At 33.9% G+C, this 13,650-nt stretch overlaps 1 protein-coding gene across 2 annotated transcripts in view; it reads right to left on the reverse strand.

The window, feature by feature from the left end:
• RASA2 (RAS p21 protein activator 2) overlaps window positions 1–13,650 on the reverse strand; it is a 119,052-nt gene that overhangs the window by 25,131 nt on the left and 80,271 nt on the right. For both annotated transcript variants that reach the window (XM_053929430.1, XM_053929429.1), the window contains exons 10-15: window positions 5,988–6,144; window positions 5,440–5,588; window positions 4,673–4,787; window positions 3,825–3,899; window positions 2,984–3,107; window positions 593–699 (exon numbers count right to left, since the gene is read on the reverse strand). In XM_053929430.1, coding sequence (XP_053785405.1) covers window positions 593–699; window positions 2,984–3,107; window positions 3,825–3,899; window positions 4,673–4,787; window positions 5,440–5,588; window positions 5,988–6,144 — 727 coding nt within the window. The remainder of the gene's footprint in view (window positions 1–592; window positions 700–2,983; window positions 3,108–3,824; window positions 3,900–4,672; window positions 4,788–5,439; window positions 5,589–5,987; window positions 6,145–13,650) is intronic.

A 13,650-nucleotide genomic window follows, 5' to 3' on the forward strand; every position in this document is an offset into this window, starting at 1 on the left:
GGAAAAATAAGGAGTTTTGAAGTGTTAAGAAATGTAAATCTATGTGGTGCAGACTCCTGTTTAAGTAATTAAATAGGACTTCACAACAAAAAGATTAGATGCTTTAAAAAAGTTTAAAGTTTCATATAGTTACAGTATCATCTCAGGTGAACAAAAAGCAAAAATATGGAGACAACAAACGAATTATGGTAAGTTTCTATATCTGCAGAAATGAACCTCTTCAAATTTCTGTAATATTTAAACATATCTTCAAGGTTGAACTAAACCTATAAATGATTAAAAAAAACCCTTGTATTATGGAGATTTACAAACATACACAATAGCAGATGGTAAATAAAATAAATCCTCTTTGTACCCATCACTCAGCTTCAACAATTATCAATATTTTATTACTCTGTAATCTCTTTTAACAGCAACAACAAAAAAACAGAATTTTCAGCCTTCTCTAAAAGACTGAAATGGCCAAGAAAATCTCCCAGTGAATTTAAGTATAAGGAAACACAGCCAAGTGAAACTGGCTTATTTTACTTTTTTTCTATTTTAATAAAAATAAATAAAAATGGAGTAAAGCTTTGAGAAAAACAACACTTACTGGATGATGAGGTCGCAAATGAAAAGTATGAGGTGATACTACGGCTACAGCAAAGAAACGAAGAAATACAAAGCTGCTCACTGCAGAATACTGAACATGAGGGTCATCTGCAGAAAAAAAACGGTGAAATGTCATGCACAAAAACACTGAATTAAAACACAAGGATGACAAAGTAAAAAGTATTGAAAAAAACATGTGAACTAAAGAGGAGATCAATAAAAGTCTAGTAAGGACTGAGTTGATGGAAATGATAGTGATGATTATGACTAAATTAAAGGAAAAAATTCTATGACTAAAAAAAATTTGAAAGAACTAATTAAAAAATGAAAGGCAAAGCTGCTAGGTTTTCAGAAATATTTTAATCTGGAAAAATACTTTCCTATCTTTCCTCAGTCTGCAAGGAGACTCCTGAAATTATAACAACAAAAATAGTAGTAGTGTCTAGCACTGCCTGGTGGTAACACAGGACCCTTTAACGCTCGGACAGGAGACTGTTTTCAGTTTTAGGACATTGTCTTAATTTTCCCCTCAAAAATCTTGATAATATCAAACACTATGCAATAAAAACAACTAGACTGAAACCTTTACTTTTCAAAAGCTATCCATATTCCATATAAAAATTCAAATGAATTGGAGACAACTTGTGGCTTCGATCATTAACCTACAGCTTTCCTTTCAGACTGTAGTCAACACTTAACCCACGAATCAGATAGTAGAGAAGCAGGTGGTGAGGGCAAGAATGTCAAGATTTGGTATGGGTTTTAACTCTCATAAGTCACTCAACAGGTAGTCACTGACAAGTTATTTAATTTGTAGTTCTTTAATAATACTTGCTTCTCACTCATTGCCTCCCCTCTTCCCAAGCCGTCTTCTTCCCAAAGTGACAGGAATAAATAAGAAGTTATAAAAAAATTTTATGACAACAAAACTCACTACTGTAGTCTATTAGGGATATGTAGACACATTCATATTTAAGCCAACGAAAATTCAAGGAGATACTCAGGCACTTATTTTTATAAATGTGTTTTAGGTTATTTACATAAACAAGAATTAAATAGGTGAAGCATATTTAAGGCCAAGATCACTGAGTAAAAGTACCATACTTTGGACTAGGCCAGGCCCAGGTTTGAGACCCTACTTGTGCACTGGCCACGTCATGGATCTTGTGCAAGCTGCTTAAACTTTTCCAAACCTGTTTCTTTATCTGCCTAAGGGTAGCAGGACGTGCCTCATGTGGTATTGTACAGATGAGAGAAGTAGATAATGCAGGCTAGCATGCGTCTGTTCAGTCATTGAGTATTCGATGTGGTTGCCATGATCTAACTCACTACACAATGTAATTTCAGTCGGCATATGTTCCATATGTTAATGTCTCTGCTTCCCTTATTTTTGTTGCAAAGACTAGATTTAATATACTTATTTGAAGTTAACTGTTTATGCCTTTATTATAATTAGCAAAGACATCTAGGTCTGAATTAATCTACATGCTAGTTGGACAATTCAGGCCCACAACTTTAACAATGGGCACATTTAGTGGACGGTCAGATAACTGCACACACGTGTGTGCACATACACACATTTAAAAGAACACGATAAAATAGCAAAATCTCTTCAGATGTTATAGAAATAAACTCAAGGTCTCACATAGCTGGGTAAGACTGATAAGTAGCCTTATCTCCTCCCCCTTTCCCTTATTACAGGCAGATCTGGAAAGACAGCTATAGCAAGTTTATTTACTTATTAGAGACGCACATAATTAGAATAATTCCAAGTACTGACAATCAGACACGGCAACTCTTAATTGTATGAGATGTTTCTAAACAAAGCCTTGACACTGCTGCTGTGCAAAATGAAGACATGCCAGTTACTGACAAACGCACCTCAAAATTCTATGCATATTACAACAGAGAGGTTTTTATTTTCTAAAACCAGATCTGTAAAAATCACCACCAAAACCTTATCATTATCAAACTGTCAAATCTAGTCAGTTGTATGGAACTAAAAAATCTCACTATCTGAGTATATGCAACTAGAAAAGGGAGGTGGTACAAATAACAGAGTTCTCTTTATTTTATTTAACAATCTCATAAGCACCTGGTATAAATGTTTGTTTATATAATGTTATAGTTCCAAATTTTGCCTTTTTAAAAAATAGTGATTTTAATTCACTTTGTGTAAAGCTGTCATTATATTAAAATGAAATGTTTTCAGATTGTAAGAAAATTAAATCAGATGTTTCATTAAAAAGCAACAACTATTTTGAGAGAAACTAAATAAGACTGTACCTGTAAGCCATAAACATTTCACATAAACCAAATACACAGTAAATCTACAAAAAAAAATCAAATATTGAAAAATAAATGGCATGTTTTAGTAATATAAGGCACTTACTAGGAAATCTTTGAGTAGCCATTTGCCTCAGAGAATAAAAGACATCACACATAACAGTGGGACAGCTCATACTTGATTTTACAATTGTATTGAATAATTTGTCTACATAGTAGCGCAGATTTTCCTGCAGGATTTAAAAAGGTAAACATTAAGTTTTGACTTTTACATATCCTGAATAGCCTTCATAGGGAAAAAGAAAAAAAGCAATGAAAATAAGCTCTATTAGGCAGTCACTATCTACTTTGTAAAGTTCTGCTTCCCTTCTCTAAATTCATTCAGTTAAAGGACAATTTACACTTTGACCCCATTTAATATATTAGATTTAGAATAGCAGATATAAGAGGTGAATGTAGGAAATAAACTGCACAAGAAGCAACAGAGAGTAAAAAAATCCCAAGGTAAATTAGGAAAATAACTCAGATAAGCAGGCACACAGACATTGTGGCACTGTTAGCTTCTGCAGTGAAAACTTGTGACTAACACAACTGTGTTTTCCCAGAGACAACTTTAAGTATTGGTTGACCAAGTCATTGTGCTACTTAGCCTGATCAGTTTGAATCTAAAGGGCTGAGCGGAATGGGGCTGCAACTAGATATACAGCCTTACTCCACTACTGTTACTAGAGCCAAAAAGAGACGATCAAGAACAAAAATAAAGTGAAAGCCAACAAGGAGATAACATTCTAAAAGCTAGATGCAGGTAATGCCTCTAATGGTATGGGCAGTAGGTAAAGAATAAAAAGCACTGTTCCCCTCCACATAGCATTACTACAACATAAGTGGGAGATAGGTAGAGTTTTAAGACCAATTTTAATGCAGTTATAAAGATAATAAGGACATACCTTATTATTTTCTACATTATCTCCCTCTTTCAATTTAATAGGATCAATTTCACAGGATTTCGAGGATTCGCATATCTGGAAAATAGATTAATTTTTCATTTAATGCGCTTTTAAAAATATGTGGCAAAATAAAAACATTATTTTTCTGATAACACCAATTAATTATAAAAATTAAAACTGTAACAAAGTTTAAAACCTCCACCCAGAGATAAAATAAACAAGCAGATCTGGAAAGACAGCTATAGCAAGTTTATTTACTTATTAGAGATGCACATAATTAGAATAATTCCAAGTACTGACAATCAGACACGGCAACTCTTAATTGTATGAGATGTTTCTAAACAAAGCCTTGACACTGCTGCTGTGCAAAATGAAGACATGCCAGTTACTGACAAACGCACCTCAAAATTCTATGCATATTACAACAGAGAGGTTTTTGTTTTCTAAAACTAGATCTGCAAAAATCACCACCAAAACCTTATCATTATCAAACTGTCAAATCTAGTCAGTTGTATGCAACTAAAAAATTTCACTATTCAAGTGTATGCAAGTAGAAAAGGGAGGTTCGCAAAGAACTATATTAAAAAATTCTCTTATATTTAAAACTCTAGCTAAAACAGAAATTCAATAATAAATAATTCTGTAGATTCTACCACAAGATGTCCTTTCAGTAAATATGTACCAATGAAAGAATAAATGATTTATTTTACTTCTACAGTGTTCAGTCTTATTCTTTCAATAATATATGAATGGATATATCATTCCCATCAGTAGATCACTAAATGAAAGAGATGCTATGTAAGTCCACACAAACTATTAGTATTGGAATACATATATTCATGCCATACCTCATCCAGAATAGGCTTTAATGTTACTTTCAGGTAGTGCCCTCCCACTATTTTCATCATCTCATCCAGACATCGGGTAGCCAAGGAATTTCCTCTAAAGATTGTGTTTGCATCTCTGAAATACAAGTAGAAATAAGGTGAAAACAAGTATAGTAAACAGAGGTTGTCCAATCAGTAATATGAGATATTTGACTTGGTCATATACACAATTTTAGTAATTTTTACCATTCATTTAAAAGCTTGCTGCCATTTGGATTTTCAAACTTATAAAAACTACTTACTGAAAATATATGAAAATATGTTTTTAAAAAAACAAACCATATTTATGAACTGCAAATGTAGGGTGTACGTGTATGAGTGTATAAAACGACAGTGTAAGACTACGACAGGAATGGGGAGCCACCCAATTATTTTTTATAATGTCTCACCTATGCACATAAGGGTGATACATACGAACAAGAAAAAATTAACTTCTGACTTGGTATTTTCTTTGTAACTTGTGAATCATTATAAACAAGAAGCAAAGACTAGTAACAGGAAATCTGGACACCCTATATAAAAGACAATCTGTCATTAATTGCTAATTTTACTGTTGGCGGATACTGTTTGCTCACTTAAATGACTGCCTTTATTATATGCTAAGCAGTTCTTTTTAGACCATGATACAATAAAGCTGGTCAATACAAAAGAACTAAGATTACAAAAACAGTGGACAAACTAAGGTCCAAATTAAACAACACACAGTTAACATTTAATATAGCCCTTACTGTGTATCCTTCAAGTCTAATCCAGCCACTGCAGTGGCAAAAGGAACAAGTTTATCATGGTGCAGCAGAAGTCGTACAAGGGGCAAAACAGCATCATTTTTGTCTCGACATATTTCACCCAAAATGTAAGCAGCTGAGGCAGATATTGGCTAGAAAATAGAAAGATAGAAAACAAGCACAAAATCAAGGATATGTAACTAAATGTTCAATCACCAGCTTGTAAAAGTAATTCAAATATGTTCATTAACTAAGACCAAATATTGGAATCACAGACTATAGTTCAGAAGAATTAAATATAGGTATGTGTATACAGGGGTAGGCAAAAGTAGGTTTACAGCAATTAATAAAGCAGGTTTACCATAATTAATAAATTATAATACAAAAATAAACTAGCCTACTCACAACTGTAAACCTACTTTTGCCTATGCCTGCATATATTATTTTTTATTGTTGTAATAAAATTGACACTTTGAAATCTTTTCCTCATCATTTACTGAATTACTTTGGCCTTTTCATATTAAATCATATACTTAAGATTTTTAAAGTACCTGAACATGTGGTGATTTTAGCAGCAAACTTTTCAAAGGACCATAGTACTCTGAAGGAAGCACATAGTCTTCTGTATAACATATATTTAATCGAAGAGACCCCAGATCATCAGTTTTAGATGACTTGTTTCCATTGTCTCTTGGTTGTAGCAAGTACCTAAAGTAAAAATACAGTCAATTCCATGTGACGGTAATGAGCGTCCAAGACAGTGAGGTAAATAAACAGCTAAGCTATAAAAAACTAAACCAAAAAGTCAACTTAATATTTAAGGTTAGGACACTTAAAGAGTAGCAGACTATTAATCTTCAGAGGTTTAATGCTGGTTGTATATTGAACTAGAAAACTGTAAATAGATTTCTATGCAGAAAACAAAAAGTATAGATAATATAAAAATTAAGATCTCAAAGGGGCTGAATAAGAGTTTGATTAGCTTGCTGGTTTAGGAAAAAAAAACATTTAAAATCCAGTATTACCAAAAATAATTTTTTTACCAACTAAATTTAAGAAAGATACATTTAGATGAAATAATTAAGACACACTACACAAGAAGGCATAAGTGATATTATTGTAAAGTAAATCCTGTATGTAAAAATTTGAACATCTCTTCTAAAAAGTTAGTGATTGAAGGTTTAAAAATAGATTTTTATATTATTCAGTATAACTACTAAAACAGTATAACTACTAAAAAAGTTAAGTGAAAGGCAAAAAAAAAAAAGTAAAAATAGAAACATCTTTAAATATCCAAAGGAAAGAGAAATGTTTAGAAATCAAGAGACATTTGTAGAACCAAAACCCAAAATCTAACAGTTACTTAAGACTTTTTATCATGGAAGTTTAAAAATACATAAAAAGCAGGTTCTGGCCCAGTTGGAAGAGTAGGTAGATACACTTCACTTCCTTACACAACCAAAAGAAGGACAACAACCAATTTAAAAACAAAAAACAATCAGAACTGCCAGAAAATCAAACTGCATGGACACCTGACAACCAAGAGGTTAAAGAAGAAATATTCATCCAGACCAGTAAAAGGGGCAGAGAGGGGCAGCGGCGGCAGAGAGGGGCTGCCAGGGAGGAGAGGATGAGCGGCAAGGTGGGTGGGCAGACCAAGCAGTCCCACATTTGCATGTAGAAAAGTGGAGAGGAACAACTGGGGAGTGAGACAGACTGTGCAACCCAGGGTTCCAGCACAGGGAAATAAAGCCTCAAAACCTCTGGCTATAAAAGCTGTGGGGGTTGCAGTGGTGGGAGAAACTCCCCAGTCTCACAGGACAGTCCATTGGAGAGGCCCCTGGGATACTAGAACATACACAAGCCCACCCACCTGGGAATCAGCACCTGAAACGGCACAATCTGATTGTGGGAAGTGAGGAAAGTGATGGAAAGTGGGGTGAGAGCCAAGCAAGCTAGCAAGAGACATTGTTCCCTCTCTGACCCCTCTCCCACATACAGCGCCACAACGTAGTGAGGCGGGTTGCCCTGGTCAGACGAATACCTAAGGCTCCGCCCCCTACAATGTAACAGGTGCACCAAGACAAAGAAATATGGTCAAAAATGAAAGAACAGATCAAAATTCCAGAAAAAGAACTAAGCAATGAAGAGATAGCCAACCTATCAGATGCACAGTTCAAAACACTGGTAATCAGGATGCTCACAGAAATGGTTGAGTATGGTCACAAAATAAAGGAAGAAATGAAGGCTATACAAAGTGAAATAAAGGAAAATATACAGGGAACCAACAGTGAAGCGAAGGAAACCAGGACTCAAATCAACGATTTGGAAAAGAAGGAGGAAATAAACATTCAACTGGAACAGAATGAAGAAACAAGAATTCAGAAAAATGAGGAGAGGCTTAGGAACTTCCAGGACAACTTTAAACATTCCAACATCTGAATCATGGGGTGCCATAAGGAAAAGAGGAAGAGCAAGAAATTGAAAACTTATTTGAAAAAATAACGAAGGAAAACTTCCCCAATCTGGCAAAAGAACTAGACATGTAAGTCCAAGACACTCAAGAGAGTCCCAAAGAAGTTGGATCCAAGAAGAAACACACCAAGGTACATCATAATTACATTACCCAAAATTAAAGATAAGGAGAGAATCTTAAAAGCAGCAAGAGAAAGGGACACAGTTACCTACAAAGGAGTTCCCATATAAGACTATCAGCTGATTTCTCAAAAGAAACCTTACAGGCAAGAAGGGGCTGGAAAGAAGTATTCCAAGTCATGAAAGGCAAAGACCTACATCCAAAATTACTCTATCCAGCAAAGCTACCATTTAGAATGGAAGGGCAGATAAGTTAAAGGAGTTCATCATCACCACGCCCTTATTATATGAAATGTTAAAGGGACTTATCTAAGGAAAAAAAAGATCAAAAACTATGAACGGTAAAATAACAACAAATTCACAACTATCGACAACTTAATCTTAATAGGAAAATATAAAAACTAAGCAAACAACTAGAACAGGAACAGGTTCACAAAAATGGAGATCACATGGAGGGTTATCAGTGGAGAAGGGGAGGGAGGGAATGCAGGAAAAGGTACAGGGAATAAGAAGCATAAATGTTAAGTACAAATTAGACATGGGCAGGTTAAGAATAGTATAGGAAATGGAGAAGCCAAAGAACTTACATATAGGACCCATGGACATGAACTAAGGGGGGTGGGAAATACTGGAGGGACGGAGGGTACAGGGCAGAGGGGGATAAAGGGGAGGAAAAAAGGGGACAACTATAATAGCATAATCAATAAAATATACTTAAAAATAAATAAATAAAACTACATACCAAAGTAAAGAGAGTAGCATATCGAACCCCCATATACCCACCACCTAACTTCAATAATTATCTCAAAACTATTCTTGTCTCAGCCACACTTCCACTCACTCTTCTCATTCCACTAATGCATTAGTTTAAAGCAATTTCCAGGGGTTTTATGACTTCATCTATAAATATTTCAGTATATATAACTATGTATATAAAACTCTTAAAAATCCTTATTAGCCAGGCAGTATTCAAATTCTCCCAAACTTATCATAAACAGATTTCTACAGTTTATCAAATCCAAGGTCCATAGACTGTAATTGGTTGATAGCTTAAGTTTCTTTTTCACTTTATTTTTATTTTTTGTTTGTTTTTATTGTATTTTTCCCATTATCATTTAGTTCCCTTATACCTCCCTCCTCCCTGCAATCTCCACACTATTGTCCATGTCCGTGAGTCTTTTTTCCTTTTTTGCCGAATCCCTCCACCCACTACGTTCCCCATCACCTTTGCTGTCATCCTGCTTTCTATGAGTCTGTCTCTATTTTGCTTGTTAGTTCAGTTTGTTCATTAGATCCCACATATGAGTGAAGTCATATGGTATTTTTCTTTTTCTCATTGGCTAATTTCACTTAGCATAATGTTCTCCAGGTCCATCCATACTGTCGCAAAGTATAAAACTTTTTTCTTTCTTATGGCCAAGTAGTTTTAAGCTATACATTCCCTCTACCCCCTAAGAAATCAGGTAGTTGTCTTAATAGAATTTTCTAAATTTGGGGTTACAGTAATTCTATCTTTGTCTTCATGATATCTTCTATCTTTGTCTTAACATGTTATTTTGTCCCCTCTGTATTTCTGTATATTAGTAGTTAGTAGTAGAGTCTTGGTTAGATGCAGATTTGATATTCTGCCAAGAACATTTCATCGATAGTGTTGTGTAGTTCCACTAATGGGCACTAATATCTCACTGTCTCTTTTTTTGTGACAGTGTCATTGATGATCACTGCCTAGCGTCATTAATCTTCACAGGTTGCAAAATGGTAATTTCCTAATTCTCTTTCCTCATTATTTATTAGCTGGAATGGTTTTTATAAAGTAAAGTCAGTAATTTTAATATTTATTTCTGATACTTATCACTTATGGTCTCACCCACAGACCAATTTGTTTAAAAAAAGAAGGGAAAAGGATTTGATAGAATATTTTTAGAAAAAATATTCTGAGAAAAAATATTTTGAGAAAGACAGGATTAAAGACAAAAGAAAAATAGAGAATCAACCAAGCAAAATTTAAAAGATGAGGGGATGGTAATATAGGGAGAAGAAATTATACTGAAAGTATATTACTACCTACAAAAAAGGAATTCCTGTCTCAGAAGACCAACCTTCAGAACTTCTACTCTCTGATTTGAGAAACAATGATTTAAAGATTTCCCAGGGAAATAATTGCAAATAGATCTATTAGCAAAGGTAACTCAGAAGTATCTCTAAGGGAAGTATAGCTGACTGATCACCAAGCCTCTGGAAAAGGGCATTACTTCGGGCATTCCTACAATCCGGTGTATGTTCTGTAGCCTTGCAAAATCAGATACCTAGTTTTACCAGCACCTAAAAGTGAACCTGAATTGCAATGACTGAGCAGCGACTGATATTTAAAGTGGAGGGTCAATTAGTAAATTTATGAAAAGAAATACAATAGTCAAGTGACATAAATATCTTCATTTTTTTGTGAGCAATACATTTTATTATGGAAATGTTCATTCACAAAAGTAGGGAGAAGAGCGATATTAAAAATAAACACTCTGGCCACCACCCCATGCACTTATTACCCAGCTTCAACATTATCACCATTTCCCATGGCATTTCATCTCTATCTTTCACTTCAACTAATACATTGTTTAGACTTGTTAATGCTATTTTAAAAGTTTGTCTGATTTATACATTTTTAGCTATTTGAAAAGCCAAATTATCAAAAGGTGCTGTGGTGAGTAAAGAGATGCGACACAAAGATTTAAGGAGGGATCTCTCAGCTAAGACAACAGTTTTGCAAAGGAAACAGCGATGCCCCTAGAGCAGGAATCCCGTCTCTCTGCGATTGTCAGATAGGCAGTACCCACCCACGTCTGCCTCCTTGGGATCCTTTGTTATTCTAACATTCCCTTTCTATTTTAACTAGTGTTTTCCATATATGGTAAATTTATAGAATAAAATTATTTGTATTACAGTTACAACCTGGTTCTGCCTGTCTGAGCCTGAACCTACCCATCTTAAACAGTGTCCTCATACTTGGGTCAGATCCCAGACTCTTTTTTGGTTTGTTCTACAGAGATCTTACTCAGGGGCAACTTTAATTCCCTTATCTTCAAATTACCGGAGCAGGGATTATGCCTTATTCCTTTGTTATGCTCATAAAACTACAAAATACTAGCAAAACAGGCCCACGGTACTAACATGGCGCGTTCTGTGCAGAAGGATTAGGGTAGTGTTTTGCCGGTTGTTAACTTTTATGTGTACACTGTTTAGGATGCTTAGGAACTCTGGAAGTGCTCACTTCTGCCATTCTTTATAAGCTTGCCTCCTTGGGTTTCTTTGGCAGGGTAAAAAATCCCTATGGACAAAATATCTCATCTATGTCTACTCAAATTTTTTTTTTCAAAATATGTCATTGTCCTATCCATTCCTTGAAAAAAATCATTTTTTAATAAATAGGGACCATTTCAATTTTCTTTTAAATAATATTTTATAAGCAAAGGACACTCAAATCTTTGCTGACAGCTTAAAACAGATTATTTTTGAGTTTTAAACATATTAAAAAACGTGTATGCCAAAGTACAAATGTACTATAGTACACTGGTTAAGAGCACAGACTTTGGAGTCAGAGAGTTTGGTTCAAATTCCAGTTGTGAGCTTAAGCAAACGGCTCAGTCCTTCTGCATTTGTTTTCTTAATCTGTTAAATAACAGGTAATGATAGTGTCTAACTGATTTAATCCTTATAACAACTCTAAAGAGGTTACATAAGTAAAGCACTTAGAATAGTGCCTGGTACACAGTAAACACCATGTAGATGTTAATTATATAACATTTATACACATATAACTGTTACCACTTAAATATATAAATAACCACAGATAAATGTAGTTATTTATACTATCTATATAAATGTGTTATTATTTTAAAACATTGTCATAAGAGGCTCAATTTGAATCACCTGAAGGATCCCTTGTAAATTAGGGAATCTTGTATAAACCAGAACTTAAGGGGAAAAAACCCTCAAGATTTGTTAAACAGAGGGTATCTGGCAGGGACGCAAAAAAAGAAAATTCTCAAATATATTTTCTTCAGTTTTTGAATAAAGTGTTTCAGTTTGAAAGAAAAAGAAATAAGAAATAAAAGATAAATTATTAACTGAAAGTGTAGTTACTCTACAAATATATTTTCATTAACAATTAGAAAGGCATAAAAGTAATCCCATGCTCTTAGGAGTCAGCAGTTTTGACAGCTCCTTAAGAAAATTAAATATTAGCATTTGAAAATTTTTAACCACAAAGTCTATATATATAATAACTGAAATTGAGGTAGGCAGGCAAAAACTTCAGTTTTTTATTCATAATTCTACATAAGCTGGAAAATAATGTTCAAAGGCAACTCTACTAATACTTGAGTGTCATTTCTGGTTCCATAAAGATAACCACTATCGATGGATTTTTAGTAAAGATAAATTAAAGCTTAGGTGCTAAAACTGGCAAAGTACAAACTCATTTCAAATAAAATATTAATCTAGTTTAAAATACATACAAGTACTTTATGTTGAAAAAATCCCCAACTATTTGTTTTATTTACTATTTGAATCTTACTTTCAAAATTAAAAATAATATGAAAAAATATTTATATTTATTTTCTTAATGTACATTTTTACAGTTTGATTTCTTTGGAGAAGAATTATTGTTCCAATCTGTATAATTACAAAAGGGTTTTACACACATTAAGTTCTCTGACTTTGAAGTAACTGGTGAAATGTGATCAAACTAGATTATCTAAGAGTCTTTTTATTTATGACATTCTGAACAATGGAATACTGGTGCAAAAACAAAAAAAAAGGATTCAGAAATTCTGTATGTACTGATGTGGAATAATAGTGATGACAGCAGCAATAACGACAATGATGAGAACATGAGTTATACCCATGGTCACAGCACTTGCAGCCTCCTTCATGCAAACTCATTTAATCCTCTAACAACTTTGGGAGGTAGGTACTATTTGTATTGCCCTAGTTTTATTGTCAAAGCAAGCAAGGCAAACAAGTAGAATAACTTGTCCAAGGTCGCACAGGTGGCAGCATGGATTTAAATCAAGACATTTGGTTCCAGAGTCCATACCCTTAACCACGATTAAAAAGACACAAATATTTACTGAGGTTCTACTAAAATGCTAAGTAAAAAAAACAAAACAAGGTGTAGAGCAGGATATAGTATATGTCCATTTGTATAAAGAAGGGGAAAGAAGGATACATATGTATTTGCCGGTATGTAATAAAATATTTTCAAAACTCAAAACAATGGCTGCCTCAGAAGAAGCAAAGTGATTATGTAGGGGACAAAGGCAAGTGATGTATTTTTATCTTTTAAACTGTGAACCATATGTTACTTATTCAAAAAGTCAAATAAAATTCTACTATCTACATAGATTCAAGTTAAAGTCAGCTAATGTCAACACTGACAACCTAATCCTAACATTTCATAGAAGTTTCAGAATAAAGAACACATATCATTACTAAGGAATTGAAGAGCCAAAAAGGAATGGGAAAATGACTGAATCATGTTTGATTTCAGAATAAAATTAAATTGCAACCATCAAAAATCAGTTTTCAGAAAAGGACTAATAGACAAGTAATAGAAATTATGTG

The sequence above is a fragment of the Desmodus rotundus genome, chromosome 8 (assembly GCF_022682495.2).
Source record: "Desmodus rotundus isolate HL8 chromosome 8, HLdesRot8A.1, whole genome shotgun sequence".
NCBI classification, from domain to species: domain Eukaryota; kingdom Metazoa; phylum Chordata; class Mammalia; order Chiroptera; family Phyllostomidae; genus Desmodus; species Desmodus rotundus.